Here is a 27,506-nt window from a genome sequence, read left to right on the forward strand (position 1 = left end):
GAGATTGTTAAAATATATTTGCTTTAAAATTAAAGAGATGGCTTTATTAAAGTGCCTCTTAATCTCTAAAATACTAAACAAAGATTTTTATTCCAAATTCAAATTCATCAGAATATGTGCAATAAGGACTTTTTCTGTTATACTTTACTAAGCCAAGAAAAGAGGGGCAATAAAATAGACAAACATACCAATGACAGACCTTGTAGGGTGAGTAAGAGATATCTAACAAAGTAGCACCTGGTTGGTTCAGTTGGTACAGCATATAACTCTTGATCTTGGGGTTGTGAGTTTGAGCCCCATGTTGGCAGAAGAGCTTTCTTAAGAAAAAAAAAAAAGTGGTATTTAGCAAAGCCTCTGGATTTTGGAAAAGGAAAAAGAAAAGTTTGTAATCTCTCTCTCTTTTTCCTGCAGTTCTCTGCTTAATTTTTGCTGAGTAACTCAGCTTGTATTTATAGCATATGTAGAGGAAGAAAACAGAACAAAGACTAATGTTATCAGGGACTCCTTTGACCCTGAGGGACTCTGTACTCACCCCGCATATTTCCTAACACCTCCAAGCCAAAGGTAAATATATTTTTTTGGAACATAGATAGAACATAAGACCCTCAGCCTGCGGCTAGTGTTATCAAATATCCAAAACCCAGGGATGCATTGCATCATTAAAAGGTAAAAAAGACAAAAGAAAGTCTAGAGACTGAGCTATAGGTAGGAAAGGAATATCATCTGAGGCTTAGATTTCTTAAATGTACAATTTTAAGTATTCGCAAAACAAGTAAGTCCAGCATATTCCTTGCTATTTGCAAGAAGAATAAATGGGATATTTTATAACTCATCCAATTGTCCAAGACTAGAAAATGTGGAAACCACAACAAATCAAGCTGTTATGTTTCATACCTCCTGAAAGTATCTGCTAATTGAACATGAAAATGTTTACAGTAATTATAAAGGCTTCCAAATGTCCATGGATCTTGCACTTACATATTTGATTTAACTATAAATTTTCAGAAGTTACAAATTTGGTTACTAGGAGAAATGAGTAAAGGTTGATTGAAAAACTAACTTGAGGGGCGCATGGGTGGCTCAGTGGATTAAGCCACTGCCTTCGGCTCAGGTCATGATCTCAGGGTCCTGGGATCGAGTCCCACACCAGGCTCTCCGCTCAGCAGGGAGCCTGCCTCCCTCTCTCTCTCTGCCTGCCTCTCTGTCTACTTGTGATCTCTCTGTCAAATAAATAAATAAAATCTTCAAAAAAAAAAAGAAAAACTAACTTGAATTAAACCCTCCGCATTCTTTTCTGTCACTAAGTCACAATTATTTTTTCAGGATCTCTGTATATTTTAGTGGGAAAAAAAAAGCTGATGTAAGATAGTGATGGGAAGAACATGGAACAGAGGAGTAAAGGTGGAAGAAAAGCCTTAGGACTTGGTGTATGAATAAAGGCGGCCAGAAAGGGAGGGCTAGAATAATCCCCAGGCTGTGCTGGGAGATGGGGGTTAGCCTGCACTGCTAGGAAGAGCTAACAGTCCACTTTGATCGAATGAGAAATGATGCAGATGGAAGCAGAGGTAGATTAATGATCAACTAAAGATCTGCATTTACCCTGCTTATGACTGGGAAACACTAAATATTTTACCTGAGCTACAAAACCCAGTGAAAAAAATGGGTGTGGGGCTTAAGAAATTTGATTATTTGATTTTCAGTACTTTAAGTAGATTTGACATTTGTTAAAAGTGGGTTTTTTGAACAATGATTGGTTTTTAGTGAAAATATTTAACTCATGCTAAGTTTAGGTTCCTTAAATCAGGCAATGCATTTCATGTTTGTTTGTTTATACTTTACCTCACTTTTAAAATTATTTGAGTTGTGTAGGGCAAGAAATTTTAAGATGAAATATTATTTTAAGTGAATTGACAAAGAATTCAGAGTGAAGGAGATAACAGAAAGGAAGGACAGATATGTATGAGATGTACCAAAGGGAACATTAGTAATCAAAATACCTGCTGTGACATCGTACGTGATTTCTATAATGAAAAGTAAAGTCTAAGACACTACTAACTAAAGAAAACATAAAAATAAGATTATTTATAAGAAAAATGCCTAGAAGTTACTTAGAAGTAACTTTCTGGCCATAAAGATTTAACAAAAAGTAAAAAATATATATCTACTCTAAAACTATATAAAAGCTACCCAATGACAAAATAAAGAGCATCCTCACTAATATCCTTACATTAGCACAGCAGCTAGCCTTCTCTAGCTCTTCTTCTAATTCCTTTCAATGTGAGCTGCAGTAACAATTTGAAAACCCAGTTTATAGTTAAATGTGTTTAACTATAGTTATAGTTACATAGAGTTACTATAGTATAGTCACAGTCCAGTGTGAAGGGCACTAGGAACCTGTCCCTCCCACAAATAGCTCTTCTTTGAAGCACCACTGTACTTGAAATTACACAATTTCACACAACATTTTTCCCTTCCTGTATGTTCACTTTAAAGTGAAAACATTCCTGAAAGACAGTAATCACTAACTCTATATTATTTCACTTTATTTGATTGTTTTTTCTTTAATGCCTAAATCCAAGCAATATGAAGTCTGCCTCCTGTGGAGTCCTCAAATTTTTGAACAATATGATTTGTGAATGATGCAAGAATTTGGATGAATTCTAGATCATAGTTAGGAATGGCGCCTTCTAACACAAGACCTTGAAACATCCACTCTAGGTCATTTTTGATCAAATTATATTAGACGTGCTCCTCACAATGGAACAGACTATGTATCTGTTCGTGTTTTATCCACGAATTTTCATCAGAAAGCAGTTCATTTAAACAATACTATTTAGACTCCACTAAGGTTAAGATGAAGCACGAACTTTTGTTCTTTGAAAGGATATAATAAGGAGACATTCCTTCATTCAGAGTTGAAGATAAGAAGACAGGAAACAAATGTGATATCTACTCCTTTACTGCAAGTTATTATTTTTATATTTTTATGCTCAAGGTCCATGTATCTCTGAACAGCTATGAAAGGGCTTCCTGGAAGAAAAAAGATCCAAAAAACAAGAACAAAACAGGACCAAAAATATGTGCCCCAACTCATATAACTCCACCTTACCAGAGAGAGGAGGAACACGGACTGGCAGGCACTGAAATCTATAAGAGTGGACACTACGATTTTGCTAAGTCATTGAACCCTGAGCTCACTTGCAGTCCAAGGGAAGCCATGCTGGACGAAGATGGATACATCACCTTAAATATTAAAAATCGAAAGCCAGCTCTCACCTCAGGTAAGAATACCCAGAGCCAGGGATCTGGAAGTTAATTATTGAAATAGGTCAACCCCACTTTCCTTTTTCTACTAGTGATAGCACATATCATTTTATTTTATTTTCCCAATGACCATCCTGCTCTACAGAATTTGAGTAATACCTACTTAGGCTCAGAAAGATTTATTTAGAATATAAGCAGCAAGAGATGAAAGCAGAGAACTTTATGTTAAGGCTTATAAAGTTTAATGTTGTGTAGAATAGAAACCAAAAGAATAAGAGGAAAGAATGTGTTATAACCTCATTTTCTCAGTTGCTGGCAAATACGTGTGATTCTTCATTTGCTGCTTATAAAAGCAGCAATTGTTTATGGGGCTGGGCACAAAACAAGACACAAAACACAAACCTCTGTTTTGACTCAGAGAAAAGTCCATTGGACAAGGACGGATGTGTGGAATGGGAATGGACTATACTTTCTAGTGATGATCCCCAAAGGAACACCAGCAAGACCTGGCAACGAAGCTGTTTACATCACTCAGAAAGCCTTGAGAGGACAGAGGGCAAGAGTAACACTGCCCCATAGCTACGCCATACTGCCTGCCCCATAACATCTGTATTCTATGTCTACAGTGGACCCTGCTTCCTCACCTCTGTGGCGTGTGACGGCTTTGATTCTGCTGGTCTTGTGCATGGGGTTAGTTGTTGGGCTGGTGGCTCTGGGGATGATGTGTAAGTATTGACTCATTGCAAAAGATTTGTTCTGAGGAGAGCACAACCTGGGTCCTGGTGTATGCCACTAAGCTTGATTGTCACTGTGTGTCTCTGTTGCTGCTTCAGTCATCTTATACTTGGCTGCCAAGGCATTCTCAATAATGGAGAGCTCTGACTTTTCCTTCTCATTCAAATCACTGTAATTGAAATTATTTTCAAGAACTTTAAACTGGTCTTTAAGATACCCCTCAGTCTAGATCCACACTATCTTCTCATTTTTTTTCTCTCTATCCTGCATATCTTTAGTTCTAGCCAACATGGACTTTTCTCAGTTTCACAGATAGATCCTCTTTCCCTGTCTGAAATTTTTCTCCATTGTATTCCCTCTTCCTAAAATGCCCTCCTTCTCACTTTGTTTAATGAATGCATTCACTTTCACTCAGAAGCAATTCATATCCCATCTCATTTATATATATTTTCTTTTTATAAATCTAAAAGCCCACAGTATCACATTGCCACCATGTAGCTGTTGCTTGTTTGTGTGCTTGTTTATTTGTTCACAAGATATTTTAGAATCTTTTGTTCGCCATTGTTTATTTAGGGCACAAGAAATCAGTGTTTTTTAAATAAAGGGATATTTTGATATTACATGAAAAACAAAATAACAGATGTCATTCTACTCTGAAATCTGCTTAGAAATCTATATTCAAAGGAATATCAAAACATTCGTTTTGGGCATGCAATTTGATCATGACATTTTTCTTATTTGTGATTTTCTCCTTCATAGAGTTCATGTCTTCTTTTGGATAACCATCAGGTGTCAGTTTTGCATAGTTCTTAGTTTGTTCTGTACACCCCCCCGTTACCCAGACCCTTTTGCAGTACTCATTTACTCATGTGTATCTAGTAAATACTTTCCAGATTGACAGTTCTACTGAAAGTAAAGTTCATTGAAAGGTCTCTGCATCACCCTTATGATCCCAATTATAAATTATTATCTAATTTCTACACCTAGCTTTCAGAGAGCAAAACCACCAACAATTGGAGAATAAAAATGTCTCAGGAACTCTGCACCAAGTAGCAAAGAAGTTCTGTCAATATTTAATAAAACAATTGGAACAAAAGAATAGTGTCAGTAAGTATGGTTTTGTAACCTCTTGATCTCCCCTCCCCCTAGAGTAGTTCTGTGACGTTATCTGTAGGGAATCTGGAGATCTGCAGAAGAAACTGATTTGTGGGGAAAGCGAAAGTAAAAAGTACGGATTCCTCTGCTTGGTTTCACCTTAAGGCCATAAATGCAGCCCATGTGACAGAAACTGGAGATATTATGGAGATAGCTGCTATGGATTCTTCAGGCACAACTTGACATGGGAAGAGAGTAAGCAGTTCTGTATTAACATGAATGCCACTTTGGTGAAGATTGCCAGTCAGAACGTTCTGGTAAGATTACTGTGTCAAGTATACTCGAGTCATAAGAAGAATCTTAAGTGAAACATTCAACTTTAAAAAATACATATGTATATTTTTTCTCTTGTCTTCCAGCCTGTGCTAATCTGAGAGCCTTATCAAGTCCAGTAGAAATGACCATATTTAAGAATAGAAAGGGGTAAAATGAACTAATGAGACTAGGGTTCAGATATTACCTCTGTGACAAGTCATTTCACTTTTCTCAGCTTCCTTGATTGCATTTACTAATCCATAAATGGATCTGAAAGTACGAAGAAACTCTAGCATTATAAAATATAAATAGCACTGTCATCCCAATATTACATGAGTCCTTAGTTCCTGCTAAATTGTTGATTTAGCAACAATTTGATGCAAACTTCACCTTTTCATAGGCTCTTCCATAGTTTTGGGAATAATCTCATTTGTGAAACACACAGGATTTCAGTTGAAATTTTTCTACTAAACATGTCTCCTCTTCCACATTTTCCTCTTAAACAGCTTCTAACAAAGGCTCTACTTTGAAACAAAATATGTTCACATCCACTTATGCACTCTCCCTTTATTATTTAATATAGCCTTTCTCTTTTTTGTGAATCCTGGGAACAAACCAGAAACCAAGCCTTGGAGTCTCCCTTCTGCCAAATAATAGATTTATTAAAACATTTTTAAAAAGCAGAAATTATTTGTGGTGCTTAACCTACAACTTCCAATATAGTATTTATTCAGGTTCTGTATATTTAAAACAAAAGCAAGTAGAAGATCTGGTTTGGGCTGTGTGCAGACATTAAATTGAACTCAAATAGTCAAGCCAGTCATATTCTACAGAACTGCTATAATTGATTAACAAAACTGATTATACTTTTCCTGAGATGAAGTCCACAGTAATGGACCAGACATGAGGAGATCATTCCCTTGACACTCATGATCATTTGTTGCCTTGTTATTCTAACTGCTGTACCACTCACTAACTGCTTTTGTGGACTCGAACTCATAGAGAAGATATTCAGGTAAGTAAATTAACTTTCTTTCCAATCAGGCAAAATAAGAGAGTGTCCTAAAATCTCAATTTCGTAACAAGAGGCTAAAGGGAAGTATACAAATATGTCTTGAATCTTGGTAGTCTAAACGGATGCCAGGTTGGAGGTTTATACATGGGAGGGGATGTAATGTCATTTTTGAGAAACAAAGAATAGTTGAATTTCAGGGAGAATAGACTTTGTATAGTGAAGTCTATCATGTGGATGTATTTTAAAAAATAGAACAGGAGTTAACAGAAAGGGGACGGGTAGCTCATGCTTTAAAAAATAACCAATCGGGGTGCTTGGGTGGCTCAGCCAGTTAAGCATCTGACTCTTGGTTTCGGCTCAGGTTGTGATCTCAGGGTCCTGGGATTGAGCCCTATTTTGGGCTCCATGCTCAGCAGTGAGTCTGCTTGAGATTCTTTCCCTCTGCCCACACTCTGATCACACTGTCTCTCTCTCAATGTAAAATAGATAGATAAATCTTTAAAAATATAAATAAATAAGGGGCGCCTGGGTTGTTTGGTTGGTTAACTATCTTCCTTTAGCTCAAATCATGACCCCAGGGTCCTGGGATAGAGTCCCACGTAGGGCTCCCTGCTCAGAGGGAAGTCTCCCTCTGTCCCCTCCCCCCTGCTCATGATCTCTCTTACTATTTCTTTCTCTTAAATAAATAAAATCTTTAAAAAATAGCAATAAATAAATAAGCAGTCAAAAGTCACTTTCACACATAATCTCTTATTCTGTGTCTCATTTCTGTTAAGAAGCTTCAGTCATTTTTTTATTTGCCAAGAATGCATTCTCACCTATCTGTTTTTCTGGGAGATATGAGAGTATTTGACTATTTGACTCTTTTTAATTTTGTTACCCATGAATTGATTTATTGACTGATTGATTTCTCCATTAATTTGCCAAATATGCACTGGAACTATTCCAGAATCTGAATCTCTGCAGTTAATAAAACAGACAGAAATCCCTAACCTCAGAAGCTTATGTTCTACTTGGAGGAAGAGGCAATAAACAAAACAAATGAGTATAGTGTATCATATAGTAAATAGTGATAATTCCTAAATTAAAAAAATATAAATTAGGAAAAGCAAATGCTGTTTGTAATCCTTTTGAGAATGACATCATATAATTCCTTTTACTCAATCAACCAAAACAAATTAATATTTACACTGTAAATATTGTAGGCTACTACAAAACTAAGTTGAACAATGAAACCAAAGCAAGTAGAAGTTAAATGTAGGGAGTAATAATGTCTCACCAACAATATATTTCTTTCTTTATTTTCCTTCTCTAGTCATTCACCATTATCTTACTTAAGAGCCATATTTGGTACTCTATTTGAAACTCTGGTCTTCAGCCAATGAAAGATAAACATATAGAAAGGTTACAATATCTGCCTTCTGTAAACATTTTTTTCTGTATTCTACAAATAATTTTTTATTCTAAAACAAGTGAACTTGGCACAATTCTAAATATTATATATAATTAATTAGCACTCACATAGACATACATCTAACGTTGTTGTTGTTCAGGGTCTTACCATGAATGTCTTTACATCGTTACAAGAATTGTGCAAGCAGATTGACCATTATATTTGTCTGTGTTTGCAATAGGAATACATGAAGTCCAGGACTGGATTAATTCGTTGGGTTGGATTGTCCCGCAAGAACTCTACTGAGGTCTGGATGTGGGAAGATGGCTCTGTGCCCTCCAAAAATGTGTAAGTCAATAGACATTCAGAATACAAGGCCCAACGAGCAGACTTTATTCTTGAGATCCTCTACCTTCTTGAAGGCGAGCTACTTAAATGTTGGAGGTGGCTCCATGACCTACTGTGTGCTATGGAAGCAGCAGCACTCACTGACACCCTACTCCTAATAAGTGAACCCTGGTAATAAGACAATTCTACTGTACTTACTTTCCCATTCCTCTGCTCTTTATCTAAGTCACAATCCACCTCTGTTCTGATATTTTCCCCATTCATTTCTACCCTCAAATTTACCATTGGAATGTGTGTGTGTGTGTGTGTGTGTGTGTGTGTGTGTGTGTGTGTATGTGTGTGTGTGTGTGACTTGATCTGACTCCCTTCACATAATTTTAGAAGAAAATGATCATTCTTGTTATTTTATGGTTGAAAGTGATTACGTTGAAGATTCTTTTCATTTTTCAGTATCATTTTACCTACTTTTCCTCCCCAGGGGTCTCCAAGATTCAGGCACACCATCATTCACAAGGTGGTTCTAGTATTCATATCATAATGCTCCATCCTTCTACAGATAATGCAGGCAAAGGAGGCATTACATTAAGAGTTATTTAATGTGGCTTTCCAATCTCCAATCTCAAGACCTTTGGTCATCTTGTATATCAAAACTGTAAGGTCTCTCCAGTTAAAATTAAAACTGATAAACACAACTTGTACAATCTGATCATTACTTAAATTTTCAATTCAAATTTTCAATAGATACTAAATGTTTACTGTGCGTAGGAGCAAAGGATACTGTAAGTATAAGAAAACTTCTTCATAGATCTTGAGCTTTATCTCTTATCATTTGCTGCCTCCTTCACAATATTGCACGCAAACTGGGAAACCTCTGTGCTTTCAACAAATAAAATTTGTTTTGTTGTCTTAGGACTTTTGTACTTACTGTTTTCTTCTAGAATGCTCCATGTCCAGAACTCCATGATGGGCTCCCCGTTGTGACTCACATGTCTATTTAAACATTACTTCCTCAACGAGGTCAACCTTAATTACCCAAACTAAATTAGGTTCCTTCCACCCACATCCACTCAAGTCCATTATCACACCAATTCCATTTCTTCCTAACTCTTACCACTCTCTGAAATTTTCTATTTGTTGACTTCTTACCAATATCCTCTTACTATAATGTAAGTTCCCCAGTAGAAGGGACTATGTCTCTGTTTATTCTACCAATCCTGGCACACACAGCAACTTTGGCACGTAGCTGGTATCCCATAGATATCTGGCAAATAAATTAGATCTATACATTTTTTGTTCCCTTGTCATAAGCTGCACAGCTGGGCATAGAGACAAGTTAATAGGCGATTACAATAGAATGTGCTGCCTTATTTCTGTTACCCTACAACATAAATCTTCATTTCAAAACTATTTAATCAACTTACTTTTCCTCGAGCTTATTCCAACTTTGTGCAGCTATTTGCCCTACAGGGCTCTCCTATCTCCTCTCCGTTTACCTAAATCCTACCCTTCTTTCAATACATAGCTGAAATGTGATCTTCTATGAAAAGATGAAAAGATAAAAGCCTTTCCTGTCATTTCGGATCCCATCCATCTCTTTCTCCCTCCTACTGTTCCTACTGCTCACCTTTTGCTTAATCAAAGCTGTACTGAATTGTTATTGACTTAAGCAGATGTACATACTTTATATTCACAAGCATACTGAAAATTTCTCAATGATCTGAACATTGTTTTTTACTTTTATCCCCATACTTTGTATTTCCACTTTGTACGACAAAATACTTTCATGCAGAGCTTAATTGTTGACTACTTATATAGCTTTTAGAGGAACTCATTCTACCTTTTCCATTCACAGGTTTGAGCTTTCTGGAAATGAAAGAGAAAATATGAATTGTGCTTATTTTTATGATGGGAAAATTTACCCTACCTTCTGTAAGCACAAGCATCATTTGATGTGTGAGAGGAGCGCAGGCATGGTGAATGTGGACACACTACTTTAATGCAAAGAGATGGGCGAGATGTCACAGACAAGTTCTTGATTATACAATGAAAGATCTGGGTGAAGGACTCACTAGCCATAAAATTGCTATTTTTCCCTTCATTCCCCTTAGAGTCATCTTTATATTATCTTTTCTAACAATACCACCTCATCCTTTCTTTATATATCCCCTTTTCTAAGGGATGATTTTGTCCCTTCTTTATATATCCAGAATCCTGTCTGTGAGTTGATCATTTGTTCTCAATTCTTCTGTTTCCATGGACTTTCTTCTTGATTTCCATTCCTAATTATCTCAACATGGTATGATTCACCACATCTTTAGACATAAGATCGTGTGATTACTTAAAGTACAACCATGGGCCAACTAGTCATGTAGTCTCTTTACTACGTATTTTCTGATATTTCAAATAGAATAACACCCATGACTTCACAGTTGTACAACCTAATAAAACGCTAGCTATGTCAGAAATTCCATAAAGGCCAACACCGTGACTTTCCCATTTGTTGTATGTGAAGCACCAAGTGCGATTCCTGGCTCACTGGAAACAGGAAAATAGTTTCTCATTATGTGAGAAGCACACAATATGTAAAACACTACACAATTATAATTTGGATTCCAGGTCCACCTTTGGTCAGATTCAACAGCAAAGGTATTAAAGTTTCATTCTATGCAAGGAAAATAAAATTTCTGTGCAAGGAAATTGATAGTGTTTGACTTCTTAACAAGGCCTTTAGGCAAGTAGACAAAACAGCAAGTACAAATGTTTTATCTTTTCCTGACAGTTCTATGCTTGGTTTGTGCTGAGTAACTCATGAAGTATTTATAGATATGTGGGGAGACACCCTTTCATAGGATACAGGCAAACATTGCCATTCTTTCCCATGGCTCCCCTGAGGCTCTTTCTTCTTACATCAGTAGTAATAAAATTCATGAATATGAGTCTCAAACATCTCAACTGAGATGTTTCTTAAAACATGTGGATGTTCAAACACAGATATTTAAGGTTCTCAGTTGGAAGGCTAAGGAGACACTGAGACCTGTGCTTTTAATAAGCTCTCCTACTTGATTCAAGTAGTTTTTAGATACATTCTGAAAAAATTACATTGACACTTATTCCCTGTGTGGCTTTTGCTAAGTTACTCTGTTTCCTTATTTATGAAATGGGCTTAACATTACTATTTTACTCATAGGTAATAGCAAGGATCATTTAATATAGTATATAAAGCATTGAGCAGAGAATCAAGCATGTAATAAACAATAAATATGCATTATACTAATACTCAAAGACATTTGAATCTTTATCTTGTTTTAGACTATCAGTAAACAAGCAGATTTTGGGGAACTGAGGAAAAATAACACAGGTACCTCAGATTCTGCTTCTACTTCAAATGTCTTGAGATCTTGGGTTTTCGGGGATAGTGTCAGTATTTTATTGTTTTTTTACTTGCTGATTTAGAGAAATGGAATAGGAATTAATAACTCAGAAAATCATCCAAAAACCAATCAATCATGTCTCTGGACTTTCATGTTTTATTACCTACAAATGGAAAAACATATATTTATATATTACTATATGGCACAAGTAAATTTCGAAGAATAATGTCTTAACTTATGGCAAAAATGCAATTAAAATATGTTAACCAACCAACCAACTGTGCCTACAAAGATTCTTTTTTCTGGTATTCATATCAAAGTCATCTTACACATGAAAGCAGAATAACACAGATTTTAATAGCACAGGCTCTGTGATGGGACTATTTACTTTCAAATACTAACTCTTCCACTTACTACCCAAGTGAACTTCGGTAAATAATTTGACTTCTCTGTTCTTCAATGTGCAATTAAGTTACAATGTACTCGTAATAGTGCTTACTTCACAGAGCTGATTTGAGAGTCAAAGTAATTCATGTAAAAGCCTTTTGAAACAGCACTTGGAATGTAATGAATAATAAGTAACAGGTGGTATGATCTAAAACATCAAAAGCAATAAAAGTAACATTAGTCCTTTATTGGGAGAGCCCAGTGTTTCCCCCAAAGAAAATTATCAGAGAATATACTAAAGTAGAGAAAACCAGATCTTTCTGAGCTTGCTATTTAGCGCTGATAAAATTTGAGAGCCCCTGAAAATTATTGACAACTCATTAAACTTCTGTTCCTGTGCTCCCGACACTAGTCTTAATGCATATTTGATATGTTCCTTCCTCCTTTTGTCCTCAAGGTAGAAATCAATACATAAAGAAGGCTACAGAAAGTTACGTCACAGTATTTTTCAGGTCAACATCTCAGGCCATTTGAAACATTTGGAGACTTTGCTGGATATTCTTCATTTACATCTTTTTTTTTTTAATATTTTATTTATTTGACAGAGAGAAATCACAACTAGGCAGAGAGGCAGGCAGAGAGAGAGGAGGAAGCAGGCTCCCTGCGGAGCAGAGACCCCCGATGCGGAGCTCGATCCCAGGACCCTGGGATCATGACCTGAGCTGAAGGCAGAGGCTTTAACCCACTGAGCCACCCAGGTGCCCCCTCCATTTACATCTTGAGAGCCTCTCAGCCCCACTCTGTGCCTTGGGAGGCAGAACTCAAATGAACAGCACTATCTGGAGCAACTTTCCTCCGGCTTCCAGTTAACTTACCTATTGAGAAGTACTTGCAATAATCAAAGGTGAAAGGAGAGAGTGGTCAGGGTACTACTCATTCCCTTGGCTCTCTCCTTACCATGTCATGCTTGGCAAAGACTGCATGTTCTGTATCTTAGGTCATGGCATCAGATACCCTCCCCTTAACTCCTCGGGCCTAGGGGTCATAACATCCTTATGAATAATGCATAATTCACCTCCTCTTTCTGTTCCCATTAGTCTTTCCTAAACTTTACAAACAGTGTCTTGATTCAATGCCCTGAGATTATTCCTTGAGTATGTCATTTGTTTTCCTTCGTTATAGTCATCAATGATTGATCTAGCAAGATACTGAAACAAAAGAGAACATTGCAATTTTGCAGATTGTTGAGATTTGCAAACTATAAATTACCAAGATATGACCTTTGGCCATCAGAACAAATGGCCAATACGTGAATGATGATTAAAATATCAAGTTTCTTAATGCTGTAGTCACAGGATGCAGCAGAAGTGGCCATCTATCCGCTAAATAATTCATGCTTCTCATTTAGAGTACAGTTGTCATCAAAAGTTCACTAGCCAGGGAAAAAATTACATTTATCAGGCCCAGACTTTGACATCCGAACATGGACATTACGTTCGTGGATGTAGAACCCAGAGCAATAGTTTATTCTACCAGAGGCCATTTCAAGTTCAGTTTCTTTTCTCATTTCCTTCTTTAACAAGTTGTACTTTGGCCTAAACTTCATAAACTTCTACTTTCTAGATGAAGATGCACCTATTGTATCCCTTAAACCCAAACATAGTTTCCCACTGATGTGAGAAGTAGCCAATTTCAGTTCTTTCACAAGCCTGCTTCTACCGCAAGAGGAGTTGTTTGTCTTAGCTTCTCCTGTGGCCTGCCTTACCTATCGCAGCATTTCAGCCATGCAGGAGGAAGACGCATACGCCCATCTTCAGTGGGATCCCCCAACACCAAGCCCCTACCAGAAACATCTGTCTTCCACCAAATATTCAGGTAACCATCTGATTTTAGTCTAAGACTTTGAAGTTTCTGCTCAGTTTCCTGTTCTGTGATGAGCCCAAGGTGACTTTTCTTTTTTTTTTTTTTTTAATTTTTTATTTATTTATTTATTTATTTGACAGAGAGAGATCACAAGTAGATAGAGAGGCAGGCAGAGACAGAGAGAGAGAGGGAAGCAGGCTCCCCGCCGAGCAGAGAGCCCGATGCGGGACTCGATCCCAGGACCCTGAGATCATGACCTGAGCCGAAGGCAGCGGCCCAACCCACTGAGCCACCCAGGCGCCCCCCAAGGTGACTTTTCTAATGAGATAACCCACATAGGCTTCTGATAATGTGCATTGTATAATAACATTAAAAAGTGAGGTGATGTGGAAGAGTAAGTAAATGTGCAAAGGGATTTGACAAATACATAATAGCTTTTTCCCTCTCTCCTGCTGGAAAGACAAAGAATTTCGGGATTTGGAAGATAAATGAAAGGAACCCTATATATTTTAATTTTTTATTATTTTAGGTCCTGCATAAAACACCCTGAAAATTATCAGACAAAAACTAGGAAATAAAGAGAAAACACAGGTTGAAAAACTGACAAAACTTATCAACCTGGAGCTGTGTGCTATGGTGATCCATTCTGCTGTTCTTCTTTAAGCTTTCTATTAGCTTCTTGTTATTTTGATAATAAATTATCACAGACCAAGGGGATTCATACAATATAAATTTATTATTTTACAGTTCTAAAGATCAGAAGTCCAAAATAGGTTTCACTGGGCAAGGTGTTGTCAGGGCTGCCTTCCTTCAAGAAATCTAGCCGGGGAGAATCCATTTGTTCGTGTTTTTCAGATTCTAGAGCTGCATTTCTTGCTTCACTTGGCTCATGGCCCCTTTTTCCATCTTCAAAGCCAGCAACACTATGCCTTCAAGTTTCTTTCTGCTTCCTTCATCAGATAGCACCCTGACCACTGACCTCTCTTCCTTCATCAGATAGCACCCTGACCACTGACCTCTCACTTATAAAGGCTCAGATAAAACAGGATAATGCCGCCATCCCAAGATCCTTAACTTAGTTACAGTTTAAAGTCTCTTTTGTCACATGGGGTACTATTTACATGTTCCAGGAGTAGGACGTGAGCATCTGGGACAGGAGCATCATTCAGCCTACCACATAATCCAAAGATAACTTTTATTTTTTCTCTGATTAGCATTAACAATATAACAAGTCACACATTCTTTTTTTTTTTTTTTTTTTTCCTGAAGAGATGCAAAATTACCTGGGGGGGAAGAAAAGTATTCCTCATTCAAAAGTGTATGTTTAAAAGAAATAGCTCTAAACCAATCATGTTCAAGGGGTACAGAAAAGAGATGAGATGAACCACAGTGTTTCTGCTTTCAAAAAGGAAAGCCTGCACTCTGGTTTGCTATAGTCTCTAAAAGATCGTTGGAATATGTAACTAGTTGGTAAGGTTACGACCTCATGAAAGGATGAGAGGAGTAAATTACTTAACCTAATGGATTTGACATCTTTCAATATCCAGGCTGTTCTGGGGTTCCTGGGTGGTTCAGTCAGTTGAGCATCTGCCTTCACCGCAGGTCATGATCCCATGATCAAGCCGCACAGTCAGTAGGGCTCTCTGCTCAGCAGGGAGTCGTCTTCTCCCTCTGTGCCTTTCCTTCCCCCTGCTTGTGCACTTGCACTCTCTCAAATAAATAAATAAAATCTTTAAAAAAAAAGATATTCCAAGTTATAACTTGCATTTCAAAAAGTTGGAATTCTTTTCTCCTGTTACCACAGTTCCCATGGCATCAAGGATTCTCTAGTAAGAATGCTCATTCTTTCACTGAGCCTAGTTTCACACTGGCCCGTCTCTTTCATCTTCTTTAACTCAGTGTCATTGCCTCTATGCCTTGTTCAGGAGCATGGTGTCTGGTGGTGGTGATTTCATGTATTCTCTGCGTGGGCTCAGTAACAACCTCTGTTTTCTTGGGGATCAAGTGTAAGTACAAAAGCATATCTTCAAAATAATCTGTATACATGTATTTCATATACTTTATACACAATTATACATTACAAAGAAGAAGTCACTAAAAAAAGGGGTCAGGGGAAGGGGACAGATGGTGACAATGTCAGTGCTTACTTTTTGCTGGTTTTTTTTTTTTTTTATGTTGCCATTTCATGGATGTAGTACTTATTAAACAATTTTTTAACTCCCAAAGAAAAAATTGGGGGAAGAAAATATTTTGATAAGGATAATGGAAAGCTAGCCAAAAAGTAAAGTATTTAAAATGTTTAGTAATTTCTGGAAATTGTCTACTAGTAAAAGTTTTGGCTTTCTTTTGTTTTGTGTTAATAGTTATAAATACTTCTAAAACATTTAAATATTATTACATAAATGTAAAATATTTTTACCATTGGCTTTTGTTCAAGTATAGTGACTATACTATTGCTACCAAGCCAGTCTTTTGCCAGAGTCATCTCACACATTCTCAAAAACATTCTCGAGGCTTTTATTATGTAAAGCTAGTTACAGAAACAAGAGTTGTGTTAAACAAGAAGCAGCTGGTTCACTTCAAATTTCCTAACTAACTGCTTATCCTTGCTAGTTATAGATTATGTTATAGACAGTAGATTTTGAGTTATAAATATCATGCTTAATTTTTAATAATTATATCATCTTAATCATCATTCCATTTCAACAAAAATATTAAATGTTTTCTCCACGAAAATTTTCAATGTAAGAGAAAGGTAAATACTAATATTTAAATTATATGTATATAACCACATATGATGTATATAATCCAATACACATAGTAAAAACAAGGACATGTTTTTGACAGAGAGTAAAGAATGAAATCTATATATCCTGTTTAAAGTACCGTGATATCAAAGTAATGAATGGGTTAATTTACAAATTAGTCTTATATACTATCAAAAATGCATCCATAGATATTTGACAATAAAATAACTGATAAAAATCAATTATGCTACATTGATATAAAAGAGTACACTTCAGTAATTTAAAGAAGTCTTCTAGAACTATTGTTACTAACATGGAGATATGGTTATGCAATATTTTACCATGAAATAAGCAGATTAAAAAGTCAATTATGGAAAAATATAGTTTTATAAAAATTGTATGTAAAATAGATTTTTTTAACATACAAATAGATACAAACTAAAGTTAACAACTGTTATTTGAATGGTAGGTTTAAATGTAAGAAGTAATTTCTTGCTTTCTTTCTACTATTTTGGTTTTTTTTTCATACCATATGACTTATACTAATTACCTTCTATTTAAAAAAAACTATAGTGAAAAATAATTTCTGTAAAATCAGATTTTTCCTACTGTTTTTACTAGTCTTTTTTATTTTCTTTCTTTCTTTTTTTTAAATATTTATTTATTTATTTGACCAAGAGATCATAAGTAGGAAGAGGGAGAGGGGGAAGCAGGCCTCCTGCTGAGCAGAGACCCTCATGTGTGGCTGGACCCAGGACCCTGAGATCATGACCTGAGCCTAAGGCAGAGGCTTCAACCCACTGAGCCACCCAGGCGTCCCTCTTTTCCATTTTCTTAATCCAACAATTAGATATATCATATAACATCATATAATAAGCGCTTTATTTGGGGGACTTTAATAAAAACATTTGTCTTACAATCCCCTAAGTAAATATATTGTTTAATCTATATTCCTCACTTGTTGCAAATTGATTATAAGTCCAACACCAGTAAAGTACATTGCTTCCCATATAAGGGAAAACTAAAGAGAAGTATCGTTTCCTTTTTTCCAGTTTATTACAGTTTTATGTATTACAACCTTTTCAGATAGTAATAAACAAAACAACAATAACCTTGAGTATATATATATATATATATATATATATATATATATAGTTTATCTAGAAAAAGTTCATCAAAATTCAAAATTTTAAAATAATACTTCAAATTCCTAAAAGGAAATCTCCAAACATGCCAGATTATAAATAGAATCAAATAAATAATATCGATCTCTTACTCTCCACTCTGGTTACATCCAACCTTTTGCTAAGAAGGAACATAACCCAAGCCACTAGCAGCTGGGATTACTTGAACCATCCACAGATGGATAAGGCATAACCACCCATTGTCTATAGCTCCTGAGCAAAATACAGAAAAGAGGGAAAGAGTCCTAGAGCATATTGAAAAGATTAGTATAAGTGTAATAGCAGACCTCAAGGTAGAAGATAGAGTTAGACAAAAGTAGTATTATTTTAAGGCTTACTGGATGAGTTGGGTTATGGATATTGGGGAGGGTATGTGCTATGGTAAGTGCTGTGAAATGTGTAGGCCTGACGATTCATAAACCTGTACCTCTGGGACAAATAATACATTATATGTTAATAAAATAATTAAATTAAAAAGAAAAAAAGCAAGATATTTATATGAAAAAAATTTACTGGATGAATATTTTCCAAAATTGATTGAAAACATTAAGCTATAGGTTCAAGGAAAATCAATATCCATATTAAGAAAAATATTTAATAGAATAGGAATAAATGTTGTATAAAGTGATTTTTTTTAAAGATTTTATTTATTTATTTGACAGAGAGAGAGATCACTAGTAGGCAGAGAGACAGGCAGAGAGAGAGGAGGAACCAGGCTCCCTGCGAAGCAGAGAACCCAGTGTGGGGCTCGACCCCAGGACCCTGAGATCATGACCTGAGCCGAAGGCAGCGGCTTAATCCACTGAGCCACCCAGGCGCCCCTGTATAAAATGATTTTTTAAAAAGAACTGACTTGGGGGTGCCTGGGTGGCTCAGTGTGTTAAAGTCTCTGCCTTCGGCTCAGGCCATGATCCCAGGATCCTGGGATCGAGCCCCGCAATGAGCCCCACATTGGGATCTCTGCTCGGCTGGGAGCCTGCTTCCCTTCCTCTCTCTCTCCCTGCCTCTCTGCCTACTTGTGATCTCTGTCTGTCAAATAAATAAATAAAATCTTTAAAAAATAAATAAATAAATAAAAATAACTGACTTGGGGCATCTGGATGATTCAGTTGGTTAAGTATCTGCCTTCCACTCAGGTAATGATTATGGGGTCCTGGGATGGAGCCCTGCATCGGGTTCCCTGCTCAGTGGGGAGCCTGCTTCTCCCTCTACACCTACCTGTACTCTCTCTCTGTCAAATAAATTAATTTTTTAAAAATCTTAAAAAAAAAGAACTGACTTATAAGGAAAGAACTCCAAAAACCATAAAAATAATATGAAAATGGGAGGCCTGGCCTTACCGAATATTGAAATAAATTATAAGTCTAAAATAATGAAGTCTATGTGGTACTGACCTAGGAATAGATAAGCAGGTGGATTGAATATCATGAAAACAATAGAAATATATCAAACTAGTTTATTGGAAAGTAGAGGTAAGCTAAAGATGGCAATTAAAAGAGAATGAGAAAGGGGTTATTCAGTATATGATTTGAGACCACAATGTCGCCATCTGGGGGAAAAACTTGGAAGTCATACCTCATAAATTCCAACAAAATAAATTCCAGCTACATCAAAATATGAAAGTGAAAATATACTTGTGAAAAGTATAATCTCATGTGTAAGACTTTTACTCAAAATGACCCAAAAAGCATCTGATGTATATAGGGTGAACTACAACAAACAAAGTCAAAAGACACACTGGGAAACTTGTGGCTCATATCATGCATAAGCTAACCTTACCCATTAAATGTAAGTGCACTAACATCAGTTAAACAAAACAGGATCGGTTGCTAAAGAAGATTCCCAGGACCTGAAATGACAATGCTTACAAATTTATAGTTTATTACAAAAAAAGGATGCAGTTTAAGAACCGCATTAAAGTAAGGGTATGGTCTGGAGAGTCCAGGTACAGAGAAGTACTTTGTCCTCCCTCTGTAACTATTTTCTCAGGACACAATTTCTCTCGAGTCAGGAACCACTGATATGTATGTGCACTAAACACTCTGGTAGCAGAGAGCCCAAAATGGAATCTTGCTTGGTAGTTTTTATATTATGCTGACCACATCGGTATATTTCTTTTTATCTTCTTCTTCTTTTTTTAAAGATTTTATTTACATATTTATTTATCAGAGAGAGAGAGCATAAGCAGAGGGGAATGGCGGGCAGGCAGAGGGAGAGTCAGGCTCCCGGCTGAGCAAGGAGCCCAATGTGGGACTTGATTCTAGGATGCTGGGATCGTGACCTAAGCCCAAGGCAGATGCTTAACCTACTGACCCTCCCAGATGTCCCCACACAGGCATATTTCTTCCAGGTAACCAGCTTCGATGGCACAGCCTGCTCAGGATCTCATTGTAACCAGGGGCAAATCATCAGTCATGCGTCATCAGTAAACAAAGCTGACAAGCTAGTATCATCTGACCAAAAAGTCCTCAGACTGATGATTACAAAGCTACACTATTAATCAATATACCTCACACCTTGTCCAGAGGTCAGTGTCAGGCAGGAACTTTAGAAAACTAAGAGGCAGGAACTTAGAAACACTATGCATGCTGATCCCAGTCCTGCTCCAATAAATTCTCACAGCATAATATCTTTATTGTATAAAACAATAACAGAAAGACTAGAAATGCAATGAAAAAAATTATGTAATTACATATAATTATACAGTTCATAGAAAAGGAAATGCAACTAACATTTCTATGTATGAGAAAAAGTTTCAAAACCAAGCATAAAAAGGGAAATGCAAATTCAAATAATATTGAAATACCATCTGCAGCAACTTATATGGAGGATAATTTGGAAATACCTAATACAATTTAAATGCATATAAACTTTGACCTGGCAACTTTTCTTAAAAATATACTTACATATGTGTGAAATTATGTGTGACTAAGGTTCTTTATTATAGTATTTATTTTTGGAACACCAAAGGATTACAAGTAGTCTAAAAGTCAGTAGGGGGGCGCCTGGGTGGCTCAGTGGGTTAAGCCTCTGCCTTTGGCTCGGGTCATGGTCTCAGGTCCTAGGATCGAGCCCCCCGTCTGGCTCTCTGCTCAGGGAGGAGCCTGCTTCCCCCCTCTCTCTGCCTGCTTCTCTGCCTACTTGTGATCTCTGTCAAATAAATAAAATCTTTAAAAAAAAGTCAGTAGGGAATGACTAACGTAAGTCAATTGAATCTGCTAAAGTTAGAATGAAAGATTGAGAAAGCTCTTTATACAGTGAGATGGAATTATGTCCAAAATATATTTTAAGTAGTAAAATATGAAATATGAAAATGTGAAAAACCGTTTACATAGACCATTACTGTTTGTATAAAGAGGAGGCATTTTATATTCATTCACTTGTAAAATTCAGAATATGTGTGGAAGAATTAAAAAGAAATGGGTAAATTGACCATGCTGGGGGAGAGGAGTTGGGTGCATCTGGAAGGCAAAGGGGTTTTTTGCTCTATATCCTTTGAAGTTTTTAATTCTTTTTTTAAATTAAAAAAAAAAAAAGATTTTACTTATTTATTTGAGAGCGAGCACAAGCAGGGAAGAGTGACAGAGGGAAAAGGAGAAGCAGATCCCCTGGGAGGGGCTAGATCCCAAGTCCCCAGGATCAAAACTTGAGCTGAAGGCAGAGGCTTAACCGATGGAGCCACCCAGACACCCCAAAGTTTTGATGCTTGAACAGTGTAAATTTTAAACAAAACCTTAATGCAAATTGAAGTCACAAAAATAATAATTTGTAGTTGTCCTTAGTCTGTATAGAAGAATTACTTTGTTCTAATTTGTCAGAATTTTTAATTGAGAATGATTGTCATTTATCGTTTGAAGTGTTCCAGGTGTCCACTATTGCAATGAAGCAGCAAGAAAAACTCCTCCGTCAGGACAGAGAACTGTCCAACTTCACGCAATGGAAGAGAAACTACAACCTTCAGATGAAATGTTGCCAAACCTTGAGGCAAAAGTCTTTCAGTTCAGGTAATTGATACATAACCAGCTTTCACTGTGCAGATACAAACGCAGGCACCCATTCCTCAAAAGAAACAGTGGCACACATTTTATTGTCTGCAAAATTGCAGACAGAATTTTAAAATTAGGAGGGACATAATTTTGATCCACACTCCAGTTCAATTTTTTAAAATATATATTTATATATTTCATTAGTATGTCAAAAATACTGAGGTCTCAAGAAATGCAAATTTAGAATCATACAAATTTCAAAGGGAAATGTGTAGGATTAGCAGATTGGGTTTTTTTAAAAGATTTTATTTATTTAGTTAATAGAGAGAGCGAGAGAGGGAATGAGAGAAGGAACACAAGCGGGTGACTTGATTCTAGGACCCTGGGGATCATGACCAGAGCCAAAAGCAGATGCTTAAAGACTGAGCCACCCAGGCACCCCCGGATTTTTTTTTTAAAGCAGCATTTTATGTTTTATCCAATCAAAGTTATAAGTATATTTTTAATTATAGTTCTAAATTATTCAATATGCTTAGTTTAAACACTGCTTTAGATTCAAATTTAGGTATCTCTTTGAGAAGAAAAATCATTTTTTAAAAATCAGAGTATTTACCATAACATTATAATAATGCAGGGTTCAACTATTTTTAAAAATTCTATAAAGTTACTTCAGTTTTTATCTTTTACATCTCTTACTAGAATCTTAAACCTAAAACAGCCTTATTTCTATGTGTGGTATAGTTTGTCATGTATTCTGTGGTTACTTAATTGACATTAATTATCCCTATAGTGGATATCATTTAAATTATCACCAATAAGAGAGCTCAAAAAACCACCTCCTGGCTGAAATTTAGTCAAATAAATGTTTACAGAATCACTGGGTGCCCAACAGTGTTTTTAAATATAGCAGGCTTTGGCAAGCATGAATTAGCTCTACCTCTGAGCCATCAACCTTAAGACAATGGTAATAACCATTTTGGAGAACTACAAATCTAATATGTCCTCCAACATTTAAGCTGCTTTTGTCAACACCAGTCTTGCTGTAACACTAGTCAAGACACTGATTAGCATAGATTCCAAACAAAAGATATTGAGAAGCTTTAAATGACTCAACTTTTGGGCCCTGGACACTGATAACAAACTATTTGTGACCTTAAGTAGAAGGCCTTTCTGTCAAAACTAGACTTCTGGCAATTTCAGTGTCTTTCCCTCTGTGCAAGAAACACTTGGTCAAGTTCTTGCTTTTTGGTCCCTCTTTTATAGTCTTGAGCACAATTCTTCTGTGAATACATTCTTTCTTAAGACAGCTTTCATAAAGCTGATTAAACAATATGGCTTACTTCTAAGTTACATCCAAGTCCTGAAAAAGCTTATTGGTCACTTATGATTTTCTTCAATTTTCCTCACCCACATATTTTCAAATCAGTCCTCAAAGTACACTGGTGTTCCTGTCCTTTCTATAGGAAACATTTTCATGTATAACTCTCAGAATTTACACATCAACTTGAAACTTATTATCAGCTTGCATAGTGGTCCAGTATATATTCCAACTAAATTGGGCCAGTAAGAGTAACAGACATGAAGAAATAAACAAATAATGAAGACTATACCTAACATAAGCTTAAAGAGGGGAAAGATTTATAAAAATAGAATAATCAGTTCAATTGTATAAAAAGGAGCCATTTGGGATAAGATATTCTGAAATTAATTTTATCTTAAACTAATTCTTACAGGCTTATTGCAGTTGGAAATATATAAATCTTTCCATGGTAAGGACCAACTTATCTGACCCATTTGGTTACAATGTTCACCTTCACTGGGGGTGAGAAAGGTTGCCTTTGAGGAGATGCGCTACTAATATTTTTATAATAACTTTAATAAAGTAAAATGTTTCTATTCAAAGCCCATAACTGCAACCCTTGTCCAAACAAGTGGATTCAGAATGGAGGAAGTTGTTACCGTGTCTTTGAAAACTGGAAATTTTGGCACACCAGTAAAGAGGACTGTTTGAAGGAGGGTTCCAATCTTCTGCAAATAGACAGCAAAGAAGAAATGGTAAGCACCCTCTTATGGTTTCATATCATTCTGAAAATACCCTGATATACATTAAAAGAAAGGGCTGGTTCTAATTAGACAGGATTTCTTAATATTCTATAACAAAACTATATTTAATATATATATAATAAGTGTTTAAAAGAGACAAAGTAGGAATTACCGAGGGTTGTTTTCCTTTTAATTGGACAAACAAACATATAGGAAGTTATCCAGATTAAGGGAAATATATTAGTTGTATGTCCCTTTTTAATGAAAAAGGATAGAGGGCAAGGGGAATACCATTTTGTTGCTTGCTAATCCACTCTAAAATATACCTATATTACAACTTTGTATATGTTTTAAATTTGTTATTTTCAGCACTGTAGGGAAGTGTAACAACCATAAAATTTTGTTATTAAAAGAAAAGCAGAAGTATAGAAAGGGAAGTGATGTCATGAAATGGTGAGGTCTATAAGAATAAGCATTGGTAAACGAAATGTTTAATTGACATTGTCTACTTTACTAACATCTTAACAAGCAAAAAGAGTTTTCCTGAAATCATTTTACCCCTAAATGTGTGTGAAATAGAATATACAGTTACACATTTCTGGCCCTATTAAAAATGTATGCTTGCTATACTCAATAATTAAAGTTCATTTTTCAAAAAATAATGACAGAACAATTTAAGGGTATGTTAAGGGAGCTCCTGGGTGGCTCTTTTATTTATAAATAAATAAAAGTCTTTAAGGGTATGTTAAGGATATGCAGTAAACCAAGGCAACTTGGACTTACAACAATTATAGGTTTATACTATTTTTTCTGTGCAAATTTGGTGACAAAAGGCAATAATGTTTTTTCATTTTTTTTGAGATTTTATTTGTTTATTTGACAGAGATCACAAGTAGGCAGAGAGGCAGGCAGAGAGAGAGGAAGGAAGCAGGCTCCCTGCCGAGCAGAGAGCCCGATGTGAGGCTCGATCCCAGGACCCTGAAATCATAACCTGAGCCAAAGGCAGAGGCTTTAACCCACTGAGCCACCCAGGTGCCTCTAATAATGGTTTTTCTAACAAAATATGCCTACAGTTAATTTGCTTCTGGAATATCCTCAACTATTTCTCATGTTGAAGTATACTGGGAAAGAATGATCTATGTGGTCTAAGATGTCAAGGATGTTTTTACTTTTCCTGATAGGGAATCAGTATAACACTTGTTTTCACATATATTATCTGCCAAACTCTGAATCTGTTAAGATTATTTTAATACCAGATGCCTATTTTCTGTATAGTCCTTAACACTGCACCTATTATATGGCAATAAAAAAAAATCTATAAAAGGTATCACTTCTTTTAAAACCCTCTGTCTTGGTCTCCACCTCTCAAGTTCCCATTTCTGTCTGTCTAGGCAAAATGCCACACTTTATATTTCATGGTAGTTTGCCTTTGTTTTCCCCTCAGTTCACTGTTAGGTCTTGTTTCTTCTAGGTCTTTATCACTGACAGCCTGAGTAATGTCAAAAAAGGCTATGATTACTGGGTGGAGCTGTCTCATGATGGACTCAGCAGACCTTGGCTTTGGAAAGATGGCTCCCCTCCTTCCCTGTAAGTGTCTGAGAGAAATATTACAAGAAAAAGAAGAAACATGAGGGAATTCCAAAGTTTATTTTATTTTATACCTCAGATTTTCTCCAGAAGACATAGTCAGCATGATAATTACACAGGCTTTTGATTGCAGTCAAAACTGAGGCTTCCAAGTCTTCCTACTCTTTGGCCATGCTGCCATTAATCTCTAGCACATTCACATCAAAACTTGAGAATCTGAATCAACAGTATAATTATCACAGATGTTTCCTGTATATTATTTAATGGCTAGTGAGTGCTCAGGGAAAGAAATTGTGGTAAGTATTAAGACATTTCCTTTTTAAGCTTTTTACTTTTATTTATTTATTTTTCCCTATTAAGCTTCTTAGATAGAGCTAGGGAGATTAGTGAACAGAATTAGGTGCTTTCGTGTTTTGAGAATTAAGTCAGTAAAGAGATCCTAAGCTAGAGTCTATTTTTGTGGATCTATTTTCTTTAATATGAGGGCTTTTTTAATATTATGTTAACATTTTTATTGAGCAAAAACATCTCTATTACTGAAGAAGGAGGGTGCCACAGGAGAGTACCATATTAAAACAAAATGAAACAAAAAGCTACCCACCTCTCATCATTATCCCCAAGAACAACACTGTAAGCCCCCTACCTAATGTCAGATTCACTGAATTACTTCTCCAGATCGCCACAGACACTCCAATCAACTGACCAGCTCTGTGGATATCTCAAGGACAAGTTCCTTTCTTCCACTAACTGCAGCAATTGGAAATATTTTATCTGTGAGAAGTATGCGTTAAGATCCTCTATCTGAAAGAAATTGTACTGGGAGAAATCTATTATGATATGTTGAAACAGGACATTGGAAAACCTGCCACAAAATTCCATAAAGCGGATGCAGAAGTGAACCTATGTGTGGGCTATACTACCTACCTGGGACTCAAAACCTATCTCTATATTTACACTTGGCAATTTTCTTCAATACTTTCCAGAACTTCAATTGATATTGTTTAAATTGCCAAGAATAAAACCAATTTATAGCTTCAGAGGACAAAATCCTGAAAGGTTGAGAACAAACTGAAGAAAAATAATTTCTTTGTGCTTGCTTGCTTTTTTTTTTTTTTCCTAGTCTAGAATGACTATAAACTCCACATAAAAACCTATAAGGGGGAGGAAATGCATTTCTAGCTGACTGGTTTTTCTTTTCTTTTCTTTTTTTTTTTTTTTTTGGATGTTGTTCTTTTCTTTTAAAATAAATAAATAAATGTGTTCTTTTAAAGTCTCTACCTGCCAGATTTGCCAGATTTTCTATACATTTTCTGTTATCGAACTGGTAGGATGGTCAGACAGAGATATGGATTTTCAAATTAGAAGGAAGACAGGCAGTTATCTGCTGCTAGTAAGACAATACTTTTTTAGGACTGCAGAATTCTGCTGGACACGTGAACTTCATATAAGTGGAAGGAATAGCCAGGCTGCTGATACCAGTGCATCTCCAGTAAAAGACAGCCGTGAACTTTCTTCCTCCCTCTCACTGACCATCCTCACCACTCACAAATCAAAGGGCTCAGGATGAGAGTCTCAAAGTTAACACTCTAGCACTTTTTTTTTCTTAGTTTTTAATTTTAATTCCAGCATAATTAACACACAGCGTGATATTAGTTTCAGGTGTAAAATATAATGATTCAACAATTCCCTACATCCCCCAGTGCTCATCAGAAGTACCCTCCTTAATTTCCATCACCCATTTCACCCATTCCCCCTACCCACCTCCCCTCTGGTAACCATCAGTTTGTTCTCTGTAGTTCAGTGTGTTTCTTAGTTTGTTTCTCCTTTTGTTTTTTCCTTTGCTCGTTTGCTCCTGAAATTCCACATATGAGCTAGATCATATGGTATTTGTCTTTCTCTGACTTATTTCACTTAGCATTATACTCTTTAGCTCCATCTGTGTCATTGCAAATGGCAAGATTTCATTCTTTTTTATGGCTGAGTAATATTCCAGTGTGTGGTATGTATGTGTGTGTTGGGGGGGGTGTATCACCTCTCCACCTGTTTATCATTGACAGACACTTGGGCTGCCTCAATATCTTGGCTATAGTAAATAATGCTGTAGTAAATAGGGGTACATGTAACCCTTTGAATTAATGTTTATTGATTTGGGGGGTAAGTAGCCAGTAATGTG

The 27,506-nt window shown here is 36.2% G+C and overlaps 2 protein-coding genes across 2 annotated transcripts; both read left to right on the plus strand.

Moving 5' to 3' along the window:
- Positions 1–3,106: 3,106 nt before the first annotated feature.
- On the plus strand, positions 3,107–11,778 carry CLEC1B (C-type lectin domain family 1 member B). The gene is made up of 6 exons (XM_046013948.1): positions 3,107–3,281; positions 3,891–3,989; positions 4,987–5,106; positions 5,260–5,411; positions 8,059–8,165; positions 10,018–11,778. Exons 1-6 carry the CDS (start codon positions 3,218–3,220, stop codon positions 10,160–10,162), a joined length of 687 nt encoding a protein of 228 aa, XP_045869904.1. The 5' UTR covers positions 3,107–3,217; the 3' UTR covers positions 10,163–11,778.
- A 944-nt stretch (positions 11,779–12,722) lies between these two features.
- On the plus strand, positions 12,723–26,963 carry CLEC9A (C-type lectin domain containing 9A). Its single transcript, XM_046013947.1, has 6 exons — positions 12,723–13,798; positions 15,712–15,792; positions 21,575–21,721; positions 23,607–23,758; positions 25,218–25,333; positions 26,009–26,963. The coding sequence occupies exons 1-6, from the start codon at positions 13,708–13,710 to the stop codon at positions 26,136–26,138; spliced, it is 717 nt and encodes a 238-aa protein (XP_045869903.1). The 5' UTR covers positions 12,723–13,707; the 3' UTR covers positions 26,139–26,963.
- Positions 26,964–27,506: the final 543 nt, after the last annotated feature.

The sequence above is a fragment of the Meles meles genome, chromosome 7 (assembly GCF_922984935.1).
Source record: "Meles meles chromosome 7, mMelMel3.1 paternal haplotype, whole genome shotgun sequence".
Classification (NCBI taxonomy): Eukaryota; Metazoa; Chordata; class Mammalia; order Carnivora; family Mustelidae; genus Meles; species Meles meles.